The sequence below is a fragment of the Emys orbicularis genome, chromosome 1 (genome assembly GCF_028017835.1).
Source record: "Emys orbicularis isolate rEmyOrb1 chromosome 1, rEmyOrb1.hap1, whole genome shotgun sequence".
NCBI lineage: Eukaryota > Metazoa > Chordata > Testudines > Emydidae > Emys > Emys orbicularis.
The window spans coordinates 16,389,700-16,412,800 of NC_088683.1; the positions used below are offsets into that span (position 1 = coordinate 16,389,700).

The following is a 23,101-nucleotide window of genomic DNA, read 5'->3' on the forward strand; positions in this document are numbered from 1 at the left end:
AATGTTTTGTCCAATTTACTTTTGAATATAACGTGCGCTTCCCCTGAGATCTTGGGTATGTTTTCGCTGCACTGTAAGCACGCGCGGTTTTGGCATCTCATTGGGTGTTTTTTTGCCTCCATTTATTTCCTAATAGTTTTGTAACCCAAACTCCGTGCTAATGTTGATAAATGACAGGGCTACACTTTCCGTCGCGTAAAACAGTACAGGGGATAAACTCTGCTTAAGTTTTTGGCTGACCCCTCAGCAGGCTTAGCTCAAAAATTAATTTGTCATTACCCAGGTGCTATGCACTAAGCTTTATTGGCAGTGAGAAGCTCAGCATACTGTATGTTCTCTGGAAGGAAAAAAGTGGTCATGTAATCACTGAGACACTGAACAGTCATTTCCAATCTGGTAATATTTTATGTGAACTGGCACTGTATGTTGCATGTCATTTATCTTCCTAATCCTTGTTCCACATTGCCTCCCACTTGAGGCCAAGAACATTACAGCTGTGCCAAAGAGTGGGTGGAAAAATAGCCTTGTTATTAACCTAAGTTGAAAACATAATGGCTTTTTGAATGTCTTCATTCACAGATGCAGTCATACTAAATATTAATACCCTTAAGTATGGCAAAACAGAACTTTCATTTAAAACTCCATTGTTCATGTGTGTTGCATAAAAGAAGGCCCAATGAAAGGAATAATGTCTTGTCAATGGCTTCATCTTGTTCCTTTTGCTGTATCCTGTTAACCCATACATTTCAATAGTCTGCCCTAGTGCTGTCATCGGTGGGTCAAATTCTGCACCAGTGTAAATCCAGAGTAACTCCACCAGCCTCAATAGAGTTACACAGGTGTAACTGAAAGCAGGATTTGTCCAGTAGCTTCAGAACAAAGAGTCAGTATGTAGAGAGTGACTGAAACACACAGAATGTTGTCATAGTGGCCTGAGCAACAGAAGGCTGCAGTGTTGCCATTTCAATCTCAACCCCATAAAAGTAGGGCAAATTATCTATTTGGGACAAATTATCTTGCCAAATGGAATTCCCCAGGAGCAGCTGTCATAAAATAAAGAGGGGGAACTTGTAGATCTCCTCAAATTAGTCTTCATAGTATCCAAAAATCTCTATTCTGCACATACAAGCAAGAGAACCAATAAGGTAAATTAGTTAACCCCCACAATTAATTTCAATAGCAAGTCATAGAAATTAGAGATGGAAACTATTCCTTATCCACCCACAGCCCAGCCAGTGGAGATCGTTCCCTAAAGCATAATGTGTAATGCTTACTGGTCTGTTTTTTCTGGGGGCTGTAATTAATTTCTGTAGGGGATACCTTCCAATGTAAAATGTTATTCCGACAGAGCTACTAACAACATTTTTTACGAGTTACTGTTGAATCTTAATCTTTGGAAAAAATGATTGTGGGTGATATGTGAAAATGTCTCTCCATTTTAATATGAAAAAACTGACTGACTGGATTTTAACCTATTGTGTATCAGGCCTTGTATTGTAAATCAGTCTGTGTCAGAGGTCACAATTGTTTCATCACCTTAAACTGGGCTCATTTGATATTTAGTTCCACATTTTTGATAACTCTGCAGGACTAATCTGAGGCCTGCTTTTGCACATGAAAACCTCTTTCATCCATTCTTTTAAGACAATCAAATGTAAAACGGTTGACGTGTAATTGCTTAGTTATCTCTGTGTATCAGAGCTTGTGATATACAATATAGTGAAAGCCTGCATTATGCAATTGCTAAAACAATTTCACTCCCAGGGGAAATGCTGCATTCACACTGAGGGCTTTGCCTGGCTTGGAGATGTCCTTAAACTTTGCTTTCTTGAGGCTTAGCATAGCCAAGTCTTAGGTCCCAGTCCTGCTAGAACCCTGTCTCTCATCCCTTGCACAAGCAGAGTCTTACTCGATAGAGTGAGGGACTTCAGATCTCTGGGTTGTATTCCTAGTTCTGCCGCTGACTCATAGTATGAATCTACAGACAGATTTGTGAAAGTGCTCAACCCTGCGTGTTCCCAGTGGGAGCTGCTGAGCTCATTTGAAAATCTGGACTCTAACCCTTGTGGGTCTCAGTTTTTCCGTCAGTGACAGTGATCCCATCATATTTACATACTTTGCATGGATGTTTTGAGATATAAACATTTCTATGACATTTTGAGGTCCTCAGACTAGAGATTCTGTATACATGAAAATCATAATTTGCTAGTAAGTTTAGTAAGGTATATTGTTAGCAAAATAGTGTAATTGTTTGTGTTGTTCTTCCTGGGAAATGGACAGTGAGACAAGCAAACTCCCCTTCATCTGCCCTTCCCCCCCTCCCCCCCAAAAAAATCAGCCAGGGAAAAATCCTGTAAAAGGAGCTTTTTTATGTTTTCTATCTCCTCTGCCTCAGGAGCACAGACCTTCTTCAAAAGCTCTATAAATTTTTGGTAGTGAAACAAACTCACACAAGCACATCTGTGACATCTCATTGGATTCATTCCTGCAGCTGCCCCAGTGACCCAGGCAGAATGCTGTAGAAAATCATGCTATACTGCAAGTGATTAGACATATTCAGGATCCTCATGCTGTTGATGCCAAGGAACGCTGAATAGTTTCATCAGCTATGCAGACGTGCTTCAGTGTAAGCCCTCCTGCCACTGCCTAGTCAAGGCCACCTTTGACAACCAGCAGGAGCCAATACAGAACTGTTTAGGCACTCATTTTGTTCCCTTTCTCTGTTTGTCTTTCTCTCCCTGATTAAGTTGCCAATCATTCTCTTACCTCTTTCTCTTCCTGTCTTGATAAGGTGCCAGTCATTTCATACAGCCTTGTCGTCTCTTGCCAAATACTTCTCTTGTCATAACTTGGAAACAGACTGCTATAGCTTTATTTTATATCTTGATCTGATTAGTGGTGCCAAGTATCAGATACAAAGGCTTAGAGTGTAGCAGGGCCTATATATCATTTACTGTCTTGAGCTTGGATTGGTCGGGTATGGTATTAGTTAAGGACCTTGAACTGATAGATGATCTCTCCACCACTAGAACACTCGTTTCCCATATATAATATGGTGCATCCATTTTTAGCCTCTTTTTTTTTCTAGCCAAGTTTCCAAATTCTGCATGGTTGCCTGTTGCAAGAAAAAGATCATCAATAATTTAAGAACCCTGACAGGCAATTTTGATATAACTCTGTGATTAAATGCTCATTTAAATAGAAATTTCAAAATAGTAGCATTCAGGGTGGTTCAGTACAGTATAACTATGAATAATGAGCTGAAATTAAGCAAAGGACAATTTAACCTGAATACCAGGAACAATTTCCTAGCACTGAAATCTAATAGATTGTGGAATTGTCTCCCAAGGGAAGTGGTGAAAACCTCAACACTGGGAAATGTTAAACCAGACTAGATAAAACTTTGGAAAATTATACTCAAAAGTACAAATCTGTGCTGTCAGGGAGAAGTGAGCTGGATGATTTTGTTGTCTTTTTCCATTTCTAATTATTATGATTCTGTGAAAACTATTTTCATATACACCTCTACCTCAATATAACGCTGTCCTCGGGAGCCAAAAAATCTTACCACGTTATATCGAACTTGCTTTGATCCGCCGGAGTGCGCAGCCCCACCCCCCCGGAGCGCTGCTTTACCGCGTTATATCCGAATTCGTGTTCTATCGGGTAGCGTTATATCGGGGTAGAGGTGTATTAGTAAGATAATATTACTTCCCTCTGGTATTTATACTATCAGCTTTATTAGTTTGTTTTCCAACCACGAGCACAAGACTCCATGAATTATCTTGGCTTTTCTATCTGTTCAGCAGTATGTATTATGTGCACAAGTATCTGACTTCATCAATTTTACATTAGTTGAGTCATCAAATGAAAATAAAAAGCAAACTTAGTTTGAGTTAACTTCCTTGATGCTGTCCTTCCTCCAGCTTGGCTGCTGGGGCAGTGTGAAATATCAGCTGCTACTTTTTAATCAAAACAGTTTTTACACTGCTAATCTGCCTGCGCTTTTTAAAACTGGGGTGCCTCAACAGCTGGGATGCTGGAAAAACACCCGAGATGTGTTGGGCCAAAAGTCTATCACCAAATGCCTAGCGAACATTTTGGGCTTGATCTGGCAAGTACTGACCACTGCCTTCAAGATTCTGTGCTCTTTGTTCCCAAACCAAGTCCTTATAAGGCACCGCCATTTATTTTTGTGTGCATGTACAAATATACGGTTTTATTGCTAAACTGTTTTGTTTATCTTTGCTGCTGTTGCATTTATTTTAGTACTCATCTAGACAATTAATTAGGAAAACACTTGAGTGCTGAATATGCTTCTTCAGATACATCACTCAGTTGTTGTTTTTTTCAGGAGCGTCAAGCAATAAAAAAAAAAATCTATTGCAGAGTTTTCCTAACAATGGCTTCTTCCCTCCCTTCTTTCCAACTCAGTTGCTCCTCCCTCCCCCATTTGAAGCTTCCAAAGGCAGACCTATTGCTTTGAAAGACTTTGGGCACCATCAAGAACTCAAAGCAAAGAGTGGTCTTTAATGTTCAAAGGTTCCATGATGTTGCATCTCCATCTGCATAGAACTGTTCCAACCAAGTAGAAAGATTCAAGAGCCAGCAGGAAAGGTTTTGGTATTTTTGTTTTGTTTGGGTTTTTGGTTTTAAGATTTAATAGAGGAATAAATGTGACCATGGTACCAAGTTAGGGGGAAATGAATCTTTTTAGATCGAATGTTGCTTGAAGGTGCAAGTACAGAGGGATAGATTTGACATATGCTATGACCCTCCTAGAGTGAAACTGCAGATGTCTTGAAATCAGCAAAAGACACGGGAGAGTTTATATCACTGAAGTTAAGAATAAATGTAATTTTTCAGCTTGGTTTTATTTGTGCAAATGGAACAGGGAGCATAACATACGTTCAGAGAATGGTGAAGTTCTTAGTATAAATTGAGAGATAGGGGAACCTCAACTCAGTTTGAAGAAGGAGGATTCTCAAATAAATGAGGATCAGCTAATTGAAGTGGGTATATAACAAATATTGGGTCACAACCACACTGATGTAAATCTTTGTCGCTCGATTAACCAGCTGAGGATATGGCCCCTTAACTGGCTCTGAGGGCAATAGTGTGGGGTGGGAGGGGGGTAGTACTTATCGTTGTGGTATATTGGCCAAAGCTGAGGGCAATGGAAGGAACTATTTTCCCCCTGGGCTTTTTTCCCCTTTCTGTTGCCCTGGAAGCTAGTCTGTATTTGTTTTATTAAATCCCTCCTCTTCCTACATGCAAGCTTTTGGAGGGATTCTGTAGGGCTTGTGTTTTCTCAGGCAGAAGCACAGTTTTCAGATAGTGATGATGTTCTTTCTATCTACAGTACATATCTGACCCCCATTACTCTAGTATATGGGCACCTCACAATCATTAATGTATTTATCCTCACCACATCTCTGTGACTCAGGAAAGTGCCATTATTGACATTGTACAGAGGAATAGAGAGGCTAATGACCAGTTTTTAAATGTATTTAGAAACCTAAAGACATAGATAGCACCTACTAGGATTTTCAGAAGCACCTAGACATCTAACTCCCATTGGGCACCTATCGGCATCTTCAGATGCCTAAATACCTCTAAAAATTTGGCCATAAGTGAGTGGTGCAAGGTCACACAAAGAGCCTGTGGCAGAATTAAACCCCGGTCTCCCAAATCCTAAACTAGTGCCTTAACCGGTGCACTATTCTTCTTCACACTATGTTTGTAAGGAGCAGGCTCCAAAAAGGTAGCGTTTGTTTGTTTCCAGCACTGTTTCCCTGCTCTTCTGCTGACTTTTTTGTGTCACTCTGTCTATTTCTCTCCTTATTTTGTCTCCTTAACCACTTTATGCTGCTAGATCTGGCCTCCTTCTGAAGCCTGCTTTCTGCGGAAGGCAAGCCCAGGCTCCAGAGTTGTCAGTGCAATGATGGGGGGCAGGTGGCCTGCAATTGTATGGTCTTCATACTTAGACACTTCTAAGCCTGAATTTGGGATCTAAACTAAGTCCCATATTGTAGTGGATATGACAGTGTTGTAGAAACCTGTAACTAAATGAAATGTGTATTAATTCCAACCCTTTAATTCACAAACCTCTGAATGTAATTTTGAAAACAGGGTGTAACATGGACTTCTGGATCCTTGCTTGCTTGACAAGATAGAACACTTTAAGGTTATATTGGATCTGCTTTTAGTCTCTCAGACAGGGCCAATTCATATGCTATTTTTTCCCCTTTCTATAAAATTAACAAGTTATTGAGAGAGTTCTTGAGAGAACCAGTTCTGACACTCTGGCAATACAATACAATGACAAAACATACCAAATTTAGCAGTTAAATCCCTGATGTTGTCAATTAAAGTTAAATGAGTTAGCAAGATATCTCTAAAGAAGTCATATTTGTTTAGTGAGGCATCTTTGACTAGCATGCTAAATGTCCTGGTTCTTATTTCCCCAGAGAAATTAGATTCCAATACACATGCGTAGGTTTTTCATAGTGACAGTATATTTGCAAACTGCTACTTACTGTCTGGATAGTCAAGGATTGGAGGGTTGAGTCCTGAAATAGAAGTTTTTTATTTCTGGTTTTGATTTTGCCCCCTTGCAACTTCCTGGGAAGGAATTCAAGGATTATTTTACAGCATGTGTGATATTCAGAGTAGAGCTGCGCGAATAACTGGCTTTTCTAGTTTATTGGCAGTTCTGAAAAATTGGGAAGGAAAATTAATTGTTATTTGACCTGGAAGGAATTTTTTTTTTTTTAAAGTGGCAAACTGAAAAGTAAAAAAAATAATTTCTGGTCAAACATTAGGTTTTTGTTTGGCATAAAACTAAACATTCCATTTAGATTTTGACTGCTATAAATAAAATTGAAGTAACGCCATTTGAATCAGAAAATCAAAATGTTTCAGTTTGAAAATGTAGAAATGAAATGTTTTGACTGTTTTGGATATTTGTTTTGTGCTCTTTTCGCCAACAATTTGACGAAAGTGACACAAATTCACAAAATTTCGGTGTCAGTTAATCTGTATTTTTGTCTAAAAAAGTTTAAGCTGAAAAATTTCACCCAGCTCTAAGTCAGAGTATTTCTCGCTGAAGAATTGTCCCACTGCTGAGCTGGTATTTGGGACTGTGCACCAGCTTCTCCGGGACCACAGTGAACTCTGTTATGAATTGTAGGGTCATCAAACAAATCAACGGCCTGGAGGTGTTGTGAGCGAGAAGCAGCAGGCATTTCTCTGACTTACCTTTATCTCCTAAAAGCATTAAGGTGGGAGAAAGCAAACATGGGAATTCTGAAGTTCTATGATCTGTGCTCTGGAGTTCCATTCAGTACTACTGTGTGTCTAGGGGTCTGATAAGTATCGGCATTGAGAGCCTTAACCTAACATTTGGGTCACCCCGCAGCATGAGTTCTGCTAACCAAAAGTGGCCCACTAGGCGTTCACATTCCACACCCAACTCCATACCAGTGAGACGGGCTTCTTACCCATTTAAAATTTGAGGACAGGTTAAGATCATTTTATCTCCAATACCTCTAATCATTTGCTTTATCAGATAGAACTTTGGATACGGACCAGTGCCAGCTATTTTAAAGGAGACTTAAGAGGGAACCAGCTACTAGACCATTTGATTAGGCCCTTTTCACGAGAATTGAATTAAGATACAGTTTTACCCCACACCCATTTTAGGAACTGATTGATAATAGGGAGTGTTTCATTTTTCAAACATTTTGAACTCTGAACCTTAGTTTCCCTGTAGTTGCCAGAGACTTATTTAGCAAGGGGCAGGTTTGTGACCTCTGAGGGTGACTGCAGAGGGGCTGAGAAGGTTTTAACTCATTTCAGAGACAGAATCCCCCAACCTCTTACCTGGGGCAGATAGAAAGGGAACCTTGAATAGGTGACCTCCTATTAGAGAGAAAGGGGAATGGCAGTACTGGTGGGGCACAGTGTGAGGCCTGGGAGTCAGGATGTGACAGAAGAAAAGAGAACATGAGAGTGGCCATACCGAGTCAGACCAATGGTCCATTTAGCCCAGTATCCTGTCTTCTGACAGTGGCCAATGCTAGATGCTTTAGAGGGAATGAACAGAACATGGCAATTATCAAGTGATCCACTGCCAGCATCTGGCAGTCAGAGGCTTTGGGACATGCTGTCACAACCAGGACATGGGTGGTCTGACCTAATGGTCAAAGCAGGCCAGGTCAGGTACAGGGAGGTCAAAGTCCAAGACAGGACAGAGGGCAAACTGAGAGTCAAGCAGGAGGAGGCAGGCAGGGTCAAGATACCAGGAAGTGAAGCCAGGGGAACAGGAAGCACACAATCCAGAGCAGGATGGATCCCAGTTGCATGGACAACTTCCTGTTCCTGTGCTGGGTCTATATAGGAGCTGTAGACCAATCAGGATGCCCAGTATGCTGTCTGTCAGGTTCCAGGACTATATAGTTTCAGCTTCTGCCCTAGCAACTATTAGCAGGTGGCAGGTTGGAGCTTCCTAGCTCCTAAGAGTTCTGTGGACCCATGTTGGAGACCCATAGTCCCTGGCCACTTTGGCTAATAGCCATTGATGAACTTATCTTCTCTGACCTTATCTAGTTCTTTTTTTAACCCAGTTATACAATATCCCTTGGCAACGAGTTCCAGATGTTGGCTGTATCTTGTGTGAAGAAGTATGTCCTTGCTGCCTATTAATTTCATTGGGTGAAACAAAGGAAAAAGAGAGGACAAATAAGAGAAATATAATACTTAATAACCGCAGTGCTCAGTGCCTCCATTTTATATCTCCTTCAAAAGATGATGTGTTTATATAATATTATTTGTATTATACTAGCACACAGATGCCTTGAGCGAGCGCAGGGGCTCATTGTGCTACATATTGTACATACATGTAATAAGACAGTCCCTGCCTCTAACAGCTTACAATCTAAATAAGCAAGTCAGATACAATATGGGAGAAATAAAATATGATTGTCCCCATTTTTACACATGGGGAAATGAAGCACAGAAGAATTAAGAGACTTTCCCAAAATCACATGGGATGTCCATGGCAGAGTTGGGACTCGAACCTAGATCTCCTCATTCCCTGCCCAATGGCTTAATCTCTAGATCATTATTCCTCTCTGTTACAAGCACTGATGGTATTTTTAGTGCTGTCTAAGACCCAAATTACCAGTATTCTTTGCCTCAAAGAGCTAGAATTCTAAACAGGGCAGACACAAACTAGACAATATTCACTGGGGGAAATTATCTGGATTTTTAACAATTAATATTATTGACTCGCTTTCTGCGAGTGTCGCAAAAGCAGCGCGTCTCTAGGAGGAATTTGAGAGGGTAGTAGCTTGGATGAGCCGCATTGCCTATGCATGGAATGCTTCCAGCAGCATTCTGTCTCCTAACAGTGGGCAGGGGCAGTGGTTCTGCACTGACTCGAGGGTAGAGAGCTGCCTACTGAATTATCAACACTGCTGCAGCACTTTGTGGGGTTTTATTTTTCCCCTTGGAAGCCTCCTGTCCGCAAACAGTGCTGCTAAGATCACATCCCACGGGGGAGTGGAGGCTGCCTTCAGTCTTGGAATAGTTATTAATTACATGAAACTGCTGTTATCAATCTGGGTTTTTTTTCCTTTTAGTTGATAACTGTCCCCATACAGCTGCATTTATCACCCTGCCTGGCAATATCCAAAATCGAATTCTGAACCTTTTGTTTACTTATTACCATCCACTGCGAATGTCAAATGGTATTTTCAAGTTGCAGAAATTGAATCTAATCAAACTTTCCCCCTTTCTTCCCACAGCAACTCCTTGTGTCTTGCTGCACGAGCATACTGGCCATAAACTTTCTATTCATTATGCATACCACAAGAAAGTTCAAGAATCTGCTAAAAGCAATGATTGTCCTATATGAAAAATTTACATTAAAATTCCTCAGTTACTTTTGCAGCCATTAGACATTTAAAATTGTTTAATGTAAGAGGCTTATTTCAGAAAGCAAGAAAAACGCAGATTCCAGCAATTTTGTCCTTGATATCTTTTCTATCTGCGTCGCACTTTAGTCAGAATTTACATAATAATGGATGGGGAAGTGTTGTGGCCCATGAACCAGTGCACATTAGTTCTTAGTTGCTTTCCCAAAAGGCTTGAAAATGCAGCAGATTTAATCTAGGTCAAAAAAAGACCTCAATTTTCCAGGCAGAGGACATTTAGAGAGCATTTGTATTCACAAGGGTACAGGAATGACTCCTCCAAAAGAACTCCCCAGTGCAGCTGAAGGATGACAGGAAACTAGGACTTGTGGCCAATTAACAGAAATGCAGTCATAATGGAGAGAAAAAATTGAGGTTCATGGGATTGTTTTTCACTGGCCATTTACAAGGCTGTTACAGGCCAGGTGCACTGGTCCTGTAATGTGCTAAGGCGTGTTCAGGGCATCACTATCCTGGACGTTATAACCAGAAGAAGAAAGGAAGCAGAGAAGGCACAAGTGTTGAATTTGGTGCATCCTGGCTGGAATAGTAGCACTCCCCATCTCCAGATAGCATGTTAACATTATAAATGGCAGCACTGTAAAATCTGCTGCCATTACAATTGAGAGTGAGTGGCTTTTCTGCTTCTTGGCTGGTGGCCGGATTGGTAATACGGTTTCCATCAGGGTGCCAATTATATCGAACTCTATAAAACTGAGCTAATTGGAATATGGTATCGTTAAAGAGTTGATTTCTGCAGGATATGGCAATTCTATCTGTTTGATTGCCCCCGAAATGAAAGGCTCCATCTTACACACAAGTTACTCAATGTATTATAGAGCAATAGCATGGTACTAAGGGATAATGCGATAATGCATCCATGACCTTTCCTTTTTTCCTTTTCTGTTAAGTGAGGGCAGAGACGCAGCTTGATTTCACCTTCCGAATGTGTTTTATTTTCCTGTGCAGGTCTTTGCTTCTATCACCGATCTTTCCCTTTCAGCCCTCGCTTATATGCCTCTATGGCTTTGGCTACACTGGCGCTGTACAGCGCTGCAACTTGCTGCACTCAGGGGTGTGAAAAAACACCCCCCTGAGCGCAGCGAGTACAGCGCTGTAAAGTGCCAGTGTAATCAGTGCCTGCAGCGCTGCACGCTCGCTCGCAGCGCTGCAAGCTATTCCCCTCGGAGAGGTGGAGTACATACAGCGCTGCGAGAGCTCTCTCGCAGCACTGGCGGCGCGACTACACTCGCGCTTCACAGCGCTGCCGCGGCAGCGCTGTGAAGTCCCGAGTGTAGCCAAGCCCTATGTTTAGTATGGCATGGTTAGAGGTACAGTATTAAGTAACCAAAGCAACTCTCCAAGGCTTGCACGTGTAACCCACACGCCTACTAGGTGCGGTGTTCTGTCCCATCTAGTGGCACTGAGACCACTTAAAGAGAGAGATAAAATGAGTCTGCTCCTACACAGCCTTAGCTAACAGGCAGTTGGCTTTTAGCTCATGTAGTAGAGGCTCATGCACTAAGCTCCAGAAGCCATAGGTTCAATCCCACCCCGCGACGACTGGGGGTCTGTTGGCGTTACACATGCATCTCTCAGAATATTGGAATGGCATCATCTCTAGAATTTAGTTAACTGCATAAAAATCCATATTACAATATAAATGCAGCGCCTCCTTATAACTCCCTCACCCACCCACCCACCCAACTCCCATCTAATGCAGTTGAAAGTTGCTGTTCTCAAAGCACATACCTAAATTACTGTAGCAATAGGTCTTCTCTGTGGCTTTAATGGAAAGATTTTTTGATATCTTAATTGCCTTTTGGAAAATGAAAGTGCGGGTCATGGTGTGTTTGGTTGAAAGTCATGCTGCTCAGGAAGTGGTTCGAGGTTCACGAAGCACGTATTACACTCTTCAGAGGAACAGCTGGAATTCAAGAGACCCCTATAAATGCAGCCCCTTTAAAGCATAATGTAATATTTAAAATGTGTGGTGGGGGGTGAGGTCAGAAATCAAGATCAGAACTCCTGGAGAAAACCCTCCTTTGACTTAATCTAGCTTGAACTGTGCCGGATTGACAAGAAGCCAGTGTCCCCATTGAGATTCCAAGCTTGCGTGAAGCCAGCACCTGTTCTGCTTGCTAATTCACTTACAAAAGTGAGCTTCATTCACAGAAAGAGAGAAACATAGCAGGACTTCACTCATTTAGCCTTCCAGGGCCTTCCGTCCCTAGATCTGTAGCCCCTTAGAATTCAAACACAGCCTTTAAAGGAAATTTCAATTCACAACATGATGACTTTGTTGATGTCCTGAATGTGAATGTATCTTGAATTGAATTCGTCTGCTAGGATTCCGTTACTTGCTAAAAGAATACAGAGTTCAATCATCAGATAATCATTATAGCTGTTTTGAAGTGTTTATTTTATTAGTCTAGAAGGTAAGGCAGATTTCATACTTTTAAGTTGTTGCAGGCTTTGAAGACACACTGATAAGCGCTTGTATTCCTATATCCTATGGCTAGGGTTCGGATGCTGGCAGCAGGTGATAATATTCACAACACAGTGGAGCTCCAAATTGACAATTTTGGACAGTTCAAAACTATAAAAGCTCAAAAATCAGTCCAAGAAATATGTTGTTGTTGTTCTATTTTTTTCCCCCCCTTTTAACCCAAAAAGTTGTTTGGGCCTGGAAAATCTGCACTAGTTTTCTCTGAGCCAAATCATTACAACAGAGCCCTTGTAAGAAAACAGATTTTGCAATTCCAGCCAAAAACTAAGGGTTATCTTCCCTTCTTCTTGCACAGGCATAGCTCCCCATTAACCATGGAATGGCAACTATGAACTCAGTTTAAAGGGGAAGAATAAACAAGAGCTTAAAAGGGCATTTTCACACCAAAAGCTAAACCGACATTTCCATCCTCACTTGAGCATGTAATTCCTGGTGTAGTGATTCTCTTTTGTGCGCAAATGTCAGGGGTCGATGTCCAGATTCTGTTACCAGAGGATGACCTCAGTATCAAGGGAGGGTAGGTGTTGTAAACTGCGCTCTAGATGTTGGATTGGGAACGTCCACCACATGAGTTATTCTTTGCAATGCTGCACCCCTGGTCGCAGTACAGGGAGCTATCCGGTGCATGGTTTTTGTAACTCTGATCGAGCCACAGAGTAGCTTGTTGAGTACTGGTCCAGCAAGTGCAGTGATGGACTCCTGAATTTACTTAGGTCTGGTCTACTCTTAAAAATTAGATTGACCTAGCTATGTTACTTAAGGCTGTGAAAAATGTTGCGCCCTGAGCTCCATAGTTAGGTTGACTTAACCCCCCCAGTGTAAATGCAGCTAGGTTGACAAAATATTTCTTCCGTCGACCTAACTCACCTCTTTGAGAGGCAGCAATAAACTACATCAATGGAAAAACCCCTTCCGCTCGCGGAGGAAACGTCTACGCTACAGCAGCATAGTTGCAGCTGGGCCACTATGGTGTTTGTAGTGTTAACCTGAGTGTGTTAGAGTCTCGTTCCCACCAATACTTCCACACTGTAAGAGCGTCATGTTCGGCTTCCAGGCTGCACTGATTGTCCGTGCATGGTAAAGGGCCAGCAGCACTCTTTTCCTAGAGAGTTTCAGCTGCCGTAGCAAAGAGATGTCATGAGATCAGCTGTCGCGCTATAGTGATTAAGCCTCTTGCATAGATTACAGTGCCATTAAAGGAAGCCATGAAAGATGTCAGACACAACTCCGGACAGTTCCTTTGTGAAGGAGGCCATGCTACTCAGCTGTTCGAAACTAGGCCTGTAAATAGTTCTCACTGAGCAATTTGCCTTTGTTTGATTTGGGAGAAAGTGATAAAATAATGAAGTGATTGAAAAATCACCCTGAACTATGTTCCATGGACATCTGCTGAGATACTTGCAGTCCAGTGAAGCCCCCACTCCTTTGGTGGCATCTTCGAGCAGATCTGCATCTTTTTCTTCACATACTGGAGTGCAGGTGGGATTCTCAAAGGTATCTAACAGACATAGGCGCACAAGTGCCATTGAAAGTTAGCCGAGTAAGCTACTTAGATGCTTTTGAAAATCCCAGACTGGGGCTCTGAATTGGCTGCTGTAACAATGTGCATGAAGAAAGTTGCATTTGTTTCGCTGTTAACAAACAAACAGAAAAACAGCAAAATCTTTCCAATCTTTGCCCTATGATTTTAGGGATCTGTCTTTTTTTTTTTTTCTATATTTTGCATATTCTGAAACTTTTAAACTATCATTTAAAAATGCAGAAGATGCAGCCATTACAACATAAATCCATATACTCCGCTGGTGTCCTGTTTACCTAGATTTGCAGAAAGGTGTTTCCCTCCAATCTCACTGAACAGATCCCTACTAATAAACAGAGAGCCTCCATCATTGGCACTAGTTGGTGCCTTTGGCAGCCTCAGCGAAGGTCAGAGATTGAGTATGTCATGGAGAATGAACCACCTTATCACTCCTAGAAACTGGGGTCCTTGTGGTCTTTTTCTAGCACTAAATTTGCTTTTAAAGAAAAAGAAGACGCATCTGAGATAAGAGACCCTGTTTTGATGAGGCTGAGGTGTTGGTGTTGCATACTTTGGAGCACTTATCTGAACATTTCGCCCTCAGAAGTTTGGGGAAATAGAGATGCTTCCTCTCAGTTTTTGTCCTCCATTTCTCAGATATTTCGTTGTTTGCCATCGTACTCTTTCTGGTATGATGGCAGTTTTGTTTTGTTCGTTCAAACATCTGGCACCACAGCCAGGGCATTACAGACATGGGAAGGTTGACTTTTGTGCTCCATTCAATGTCTCTTCTTGGTATGTAAACAATAGTGCGTGTGTTACTGTAAAAGCTGTTCCCAACAGAGCTCAGACAGCTGTTGCACCAAAGTAGTGAAAGTATTCTTTTTATTTTTCATGTGTTAGCGATTGTACAGTTTCTCTACAATCAAGAAGATGCAGTCCCACCTGGATTTACCTCAGAGTTAAACTAGTTAAATGTTGGTCTGTAGTAGACAGTCATGGTATCTTCCACATCAGATACTTTCCAGGTTGCCAAGCCCCAGAATGGACTTACCTTGACAGTTGCCCTACCTGAGGGATTTTCATTCAGGCTTCCAGTTACTTGGGATGCAGAGGGTTTCAGTTTGAGGGGCTTACAAAGTGCCCTCTTGCTTTTAGATAGGTCTAATCCCTCCCTAGATATCTGCAGGTAACACACATGACTCTGAGCTGACTTCAGAGCTAGGTACTGAGGTACAATCCTTCATGTACCATCAAGATGCAGGAATTTTACACTGAAATCATGTTCAAATCCAGGTCTGCTCTGTGGAACTACAGCAGTTCAAGTTGGGGCCACCTATCGGTGAACTCCTCTTGAAAATTCCCTAAGCTGAAGTGTAAAGTTTCCTCTGGGAGTGTGTGGACTTTTGCCAGTCTGTTTTTCTCTTCAGCCCCACCCTCCTTAGCGGATCTATTCAGACCCAATCATTGTCAGCTGAGGTAGTTCTGCCCAAACTACCACCAACTCTTCTCAGTTGTTCATTAGAGATGATTTTTTTTAATCAAAAAAATAAATGAGTTTAAATAGATGTAAGTAAGTGAAGCATTTCATCTTTGGGCCTTTTTAGATCCACAAATGTTAAGGCCAGAAGGGACCATTGTGACCATATAGTCTGACCTCCTACCTAACGCATTTCTGTGCTGCCTCTTACACTGCTATATTCTCCCAGTTTTTGTTCACAAAGTCACTATCCTCTCCTCTTACAGGTACCCCTTAAAAACACTTGATAATTTCCCAATAGGTCCTGTCTTGCTGTGTCCATCTTTCAGATGCAAGCTCTTTGGGCCAATGCCAAGTATGCTACTCTAGAGGGTCTCGAACTTTTCCATACCTGGTGTAATAGGCTCCCTTCTCTGCCCTTTGGCCCACCACAAACAGACTGGACACTTTTGAGTTGATAAGCCCCAGTGTGTTGTTGATCGGGTCCCCTCCACCCAGTACAACTTTATGCAGCAAAATGCAATTGGAAGTAAGGCTATGTCTAAACTAGCACTTTTGTTGGTATAATTTGCGTCGCTCAGGGGTGCGAAAAAACACCCTTCTGAGCGACATAAGTTACACCAACAGAAGCACTAGCATGGATAGCACTATGTCAGTGGGGGAGGCTCTCCCGCTGACATAACTACCACCGCTCATTGGGGGTGGATTAATTATGTCAACAGGAGAGCTCTCTCCCATCAGCTTAGAGCGGTTACCCGAGCGCTCTTACAGCAGCACAGCTGCGCCACTATAAGCTTGCTAGTGTAGACATGGCCTAAATTTCCCCCATGACCCGCCCTCCAGGGAGAGAGAGGGAAAGATCTCACTGTCCTGAGATCCTGCATCCCATCAACCTGCCTTCCTGTCCTTAGTGTTCCAAGCTGATGGGATGATTGCTCTCTGAGCATCCATCCCGCAGTTAAATCCACTCCAGGGTAGGGTTACCATATTTTGAGTGTCCAAAAAGAGGACACTCCACGGGGCCCCGCCCATGCCCACGCCCCAACTCCACCCCTTCCCCAAAGTCCCCGCCCCCTCCCCTGCTTCCCGCGAACATTTGATTCGTGGGAAGCCTGAAGCAGGCAGCAGGTAAGCTGGGGAGGGTGGGGGGAGGAGGCGCGGCCCAGTCTGGCCCCCCCAACCGAGCGGCTCCCTCCGGCGGCCGGCCACGGCCCCAGCGTCTCCAGCCTGGCTCGGCTCGGGCCCTGGGGAGCCGGCCCTGGGCCAGCCCCCGGCCGAGCACCCCCAGGCCAGCACTGCCGGCCCCCGGCCCAACATTGCCGGCCCCCGGCCCAGCGCGCCCCCGGCCCGGGCCCAGCACCGCCGGCCCCGGCCCCCGGCCCCGCACCGCCGGCCCCGGCCCAGCACCCCCGGCCCCGCACCGCCAGCGCCCGGCCCCACCCCCGGCCCAGCACCCAGCGGCGCCGGATTTTCCCGGACATGTTCGGCTTTTTGGGATTTCCCCCCGGACGGGGATTTGAGGCCCAAAAAGCCGGACATGTCCGGGAAAATCCGGATGTGTGGTAACCCTACTCCAGGGGGTGGAATCTGTCTACACTGCAAGAAAAGACTCATGGCAGCAAGTCTCAGTGCCCAGGTCAACTGACTTGGGCTTGCACTAATGAGCTTAAAAAATAGCAGTGTAGATGTTCAGGCTGGAGCCTGGGCTCTAAAACCCAATGAGCAGGGAGGGTCTCGGATCGCAGGCTCCAGCCCGACTCTGAACATCTACACTGCTATTTTTGGCCCTGTAACACAAGCCCAAGTCAGTTGACCGGGGCTCTGAGATTCATGGCCATAGGCTTGGGTTTTTTTTGCAGTGTAGATGTAGCCCTAGTGACCAGAATGCTGGGTCAGCTGTAGGCTCCTAGCACTCTGTCCCACTTGGATAACCCCAGGATTCCCTTCCCTTCCACCTGGGATTTAAGCTGGGCCCCACTCTCATCTAGCAACATGATTTAGTTGGGGATTGGTCCTGCTTTGAGCAGGGGGTTGGACTAGATGACCTCCTGAGGTCCCTTCCAACCCCGATATTCTATGATTCTATGATTCTATGAACATGGGAAGTAGCATAGAAATCATGAACCGCCTGGCATCTGTTCACAACCCCCAGGTCGAGAGCCCAGGTATTAAACAAATAAAACTAACCCGAGAGGCTCTGATTGACAGTGTGATGTAAAATTGGCTGGTAAAATAGGGGGGGAAATCATTGCTGCATTTCTATGTTGTATTATTGACTGATGGCACAAATACAGGTTTAATTTTGGAGTAAAATAATCTGAAATCACAAGGATTGCCCTCAGTGGAAGATTTTAAAACTCTGAACTCCTATAAAAAGCACAAGCGGCTAACAATCAATTGCTGACTGATTGAATGATCCTGCTGAATGACCCACAAATGACTGAAATCATTACCAAATGGGCTCTTTTGTAAACTGTGAAATTTTAAGGGGATCTGCTGGCATTCATTTGTGAATGGTGTTTCTCCTGACTGTGATAAGTCTGCATTACCTGCCTGTGTGAGTATATTGTATTGCCTGTGAGTGCATTTCTGTGTTAGGGGATAAGGTCCCCCATGTATTCTGGCTGGGAACACGATTACCTTTGCTTGTTATAAAGGTAACATTTGTAGCTGGCCCAACTGCAAAGCCCCAGAGAGCACTAGAAGCACAATCTGCAGCTTGAACCAAGGGAGAGGTGGCAGGAGGGAGTATTCTGAAGATTCCAACCTTCCTTCTAGACTAATTAAGATTCTGTACTAGTTGTATTCTGTTCTGTCTCTGTCCACATCCTGCTTACCACTTGTGTCTATGCTGAATGACTGAATGAAAACTGGAATACTGGGTGTCACACCATCTTGGTAAATAGCAGGGGGTATGATGCAGTCAACATCCTAGTCCTCATTCACCACCCAAAGGATTCTGAGCCCTCTGCAACTGCCTGTGTATAGCGGATGCTCTTCTGAAACTCTAGTAAAATATATAGCATTTTGATCTAAACAAATAATGGTTTGCACTTTAGTAGCACCTTTCATCCTAGTATCTCAAAGAATTTTGTAAGCCCCCCTCCCGCCATGCATCCCTATAAGATATATACATAAACTGATCCAAATTCAGCTGAGGAACTGAAGCACAACACTTACCTGGCTAGCTCATGGCCACACATGAAGTTTTGTGGCAGAGCTGGGAATTGAATCCAGGGATGAGATTCTGTGCTTTGCCTTTTGGAGGCACAGCACAGAACTCGCAGCCCTGGGAAAGGGTAGGGAACTATGGTGGTTTTAAGCCACGTTTTCCCACAAATCCATTCCTCTACCTAAGACCGGGGAAAGATACAGCTAAAGGACTGTCAAACAGCGTCCACAGATAGCAGCAGGCTCCAATGTCCCTAAAAAGGCACATTGAATTCCTTCTCTAAACTGAGGCACTTCTAATCACATGTTTCACAGTGCTCCACCCCCAACTCTCCTTAGGAAGCATGATTGTAGTTTACCAGAAAAGCTTAGTTCCTGTATATGTCTCTTTCAGTAAGGTCCTGCTTTTTAAGCCCACTTTTCTAGCTGGGCTGCTTTGGTAAATTTCTACTGCTCTGAGCTTTCAAGCTGCTTATAAGCTGCTTATAAGCTTACTTTAATGGAGAACCTACACAAAATACGCTATGGGGTCGATTGAATTTTGGTTAACTTAATTTCAAAGTGGTTACAGCCTGCTAAGGGTTTAGGCGTGCTATAGATACAACATGTGGGGGTGGCTTTTTATTATTTTATTTTAAACAATACACGTTTCCTTTGATTCACAGCATTCATGCAGTCTCATTATACTTCACATTTTCAGCCTTTATAATGCATCATTCAATCATTTTTCCCCCCTATTGTAGTCTCTCAAACTATTGTTGGTAATTTCTTTTCATTTCTCACTTTAGGTTGTTGTTTCGTAACATTTTATACAAGAAAAGCTGCACTTGAGGCACAGAATGCACTGCACAATATTAAAACTTTACCTGGGGTGAGTACATTTTCTTTTTGAACCTAATCACTTTATGGCTACAAAATAGCCGCTTTTCTGAAGATGCTAGTTATAGGCTCTTAGTGCCAGAAATGACTTTGGTCTTTTCGAAGGAGGGTTGCTGACCTGATAGTTCACATTCAGTAGCCATGCCAATTGGCCAGTCTCGTAGCAATGGCATTAGCTTGGAAGAAAAGTGCTCTTATATAGAATGTCCCCTGGCTGGAAATAATAGTGATCCCTGCTGGGTAGCAGTAGCTACTGAAGTGTAAGGTGGATTCAGATTTTTTTGCGGGGGGGAAAGGCAAATAGGAAAACAAAACTTCACACACCGGGATTTCTTTTTTTCCTAAGTGTCTGGTTTTGTTTTGTTTTTTGAGGGGGAAGGGTGGAAAAGGACAAAATGTAGCTAGCATAGGCATAATGGTTTCTAAACAATACGCAGCAGTTACTTTGATGGCTGTGTACTGATGTACATTAGAAAATATTATAATGTAATTGTATTCAAAATGTTCTCCCATTTTGTTTTGTTTTTCAGCAATCTGTAACCACTAACACATTACGCTGACAGTTATTATAGATACAGTTGTACTAGTGATCAGTTGCTTATGTGTGTAATATGTAGTAAGTAATCTTTAAATTCTAAATTACAGTCATAATCATCACATTTCAAGGTAGTAACTTGATAGCCACAAATCTTTGGAGTTAAACAATCAGTCAATTTAATATTTTACATCATTCTGTTGGATCCAGCTGAGTATTGGTCATATGTGGAATAAAAAACTCAAGTACCTGTTTGCAGTGTAAGGTTCCAAACAGAAGTGAAGACAAAAGGCACAGTAAAAATATAGCTCTTGTTGATAAGTATAGGTTCCACACCACTTGATCTAGCAGATACATGACAAAAAAAATCTTCTTTAGCTCCCATGTGCTGCATGTGAATTCAACTCCATGTGTTTGAAAAATAAGGATCTGGCTGGTGCACCTTGTACAGGTAGGAGAGTCATGGAATTTACCAGGGAAAATGAACTATAGAGAACAACATGGGTGAGGTAATATCTTTTATTGGACAAACTTCTGTGGTGAGAGAGACAAGCTTACACAGAGCTCTTCTCCGGGTCTGGAAAACTTACTCAGGGTGTCACAGCTAAATATTTAAGCCAATCTGATGATCTAAATGTGAAATAGCTGTTACACAAGTCCTGCAATAGCGGAATGGATATCCTCCTTTAGTTTTAAATGGAAGCCGCTGAGGGAGAGGGCACTAGAAAGTCCTCTAAGTTCTAGCCCAGATGCAGGGAAATAAATGAAAAGCTTTGTTGCTTGTTATAACATCTCTAGGACTCCAAAGACTGCCCCGTCAAGCCCTCTTTCTCTCTGTGCAGCCCACAGAAGGGCTGTCAAAGTTGCACTCCCAGCTTTTGAGGAAGCCCAGAATATGCCCTAAATGGAGCTCCTCATGTGTGGTTCAGCTCTGCATGGCTCCTTACTTGGGCCAGTAGGTAAATGCTGCAGTTTGCATCTCCCACTTCTTTGTAACCAGTCATTGTGGGGTTGTTGTCTGGACTGTTTTTTACCAGTGTTGCCAAGCATTCAAAGAACATCACACTGGCTCAAAAATCACAAACATTTTTCAAACAATAGATTTTGGGTTCTTTTTTTAATTTTGCCTTCTACTTTTTCAACCTTTAGGGGTCATGCTTCCAAGTTTTCCTCTGCAGTTTTTAGTGTTAGCAACTTATCTTTTTTTCAAAAAATGAAAGGTGAGATTATCACATAATCACATGATTCTAAGTGCTGGGGCAAGACTGGATTTTACTTTCAAGTTGCACCTAATTCTTAAATGAAAATAGAATAATCCAAGAATAGCTCCATCACCAGTGTTGAATGCACATATTATTCTACTATATTCTGTACCCAATGCATGCTAATATTTTATAGAGGTTGTAGCACCTCGTTACACTGAAGCAGTGTTTTCACAAAACAAATTCATTGTAAGTCAGTAAGATTCACTCTGTCTGGAGCTGCAATTTGCATACTGAGAACATTGGATTCTACTTCCCTTTAATTGGAGATCCAGCCCAGTTTCACTGCAGGCCGGATCTAGCCCCCACTGAAGATTATGAAAAGAATCTCATTAACGTCAGTGTCTTTGGATCAGGCTACATGAGCAGTTTCTACAGAATGTGAAGGAATCAGCATACAGATTTCATGGCTGAACATGCACCTAGTCTCTTTCTGCACAAACAGAAACCATCTCCCATTGCCATTGGGCACCAAACTGGATTTGCACCAGGGGAGAATTGGGACCAGTATGATGGGACATTGTCCTCATCCTGCTTCATTGTAATACTAGATTTTGTTTGTGTGTGGTTCAGTAGTAAAAGACATCTCCTGCAACCAAAAGGATCTCTAGGTTCTTGGATTAATTGAATTGCTTTTGTGTTTCCTATGTCTCATCCTCTAAATGAGGGCCTGATCCAAAGGCCACAGTGGAAAGACTCGGATCAACTTCAGTGGGTTTTGTATTGGGCCCCATATGAAAACCAGAAAAGCTTCTTAATGCTTGGGCTTTGTTTTACATTCATTTGCTGTATGTTCCACTATCCATTTCAACTTATCTTGGCAATGCACTGTACTCCGCTCTTTTTATTATAGTTTTTAGCTGATAAACCTCATCCTTAGCAGAGAGATGAAAAAATTGATGTTGTATGTATTCCTTTGAGTTTCAGCCTTTTAGTGGACATGAAGAAAATGGGACCAGACATAAATGATTAATGCAGATTCTTGGAAGAAAATATTTCAGGGTGCCTTGCTGTTTGATTACAAGCCTTGGAATTAGTCAACATTTCCATAATTCTAAACCAATATACACCTGTTTTCCCACTGTGATGTGAAGGCACAACTTAATTTAACAGAAACCCCACTGTGCTAAATCTCTCATTAAATACCAAGCTAGTTCTGTAATTTAAAGTTGCAGCATCACTATTTTAACCAAATTCCCTTTGTATTATGAAATTAATAAGTTAATGATGTATTCCAAGACTTTTTTTAACAGCAACAACAAAAAAGGAAGCTGAAGAAGAACACAGCACCAGCTGACTTCTCAAGGCTTTTCTGGTTTTAATCATATTCAGGAGGATACAATCATGTAAAAGCTTTTATATACAATATATATATAATTGTGTCAAACATTTTCAGCATAAGCCAGGATCCAATAGCTTCTTTCTACTCTTGATTAGTATCATTTTTCCTTTAGCTATGAAAATCCTTGTCATATAATGGAGTTTTTATCATCCAAATAAACTTGTGTTTTTAGGTATTTAGGTACCATTTACAGGATAGTATCTTCTCTTGACGGAGAACAAAAAACAGTGTCAAGGGAATACAAGCTGAAGTTGATATACTGTGCATATCAGCAAAACAGATAAACTCCTCTGTTGCTTACTCTGTCTTGATGTCAACATTACTAATAGTATTTGGGTCTTCTAAACAATGAATCTGAACTTCTGAATGAATGTTATATTAGAAATTATATCACAAACTAGTCTAGTTCGTGGAGAGAGACCATAGT

General features: G+C 42.3%; 1 protein-coding gene across 3 annotated transcripts in view; it reads left to right on the forward strand.

Moving 5' to 3' along the window:
- The window catches only part of CELF2 (CUGBP Elav-like family member 2), a 445,244-nt gene that overhangs the window by 322,325 nt on the left and 99,818 nt on the right, over positions 1 to 23,101 (forward strand). For all 3 annotated transcript variants that reach the window (XM_065419232.1, XM_065419240.1, XM_065419247.1), the window contains one exon: positions 19,445 to 19,527. In XM_065419232.1, coding sequence (XP_065275304.1) covers positions 19,445 to 19,527 — 83 coding nt within the window. The remainder of the gene's footprint in view (positions 1 to 19,444; positions 19,528 to 23,101) is intronic.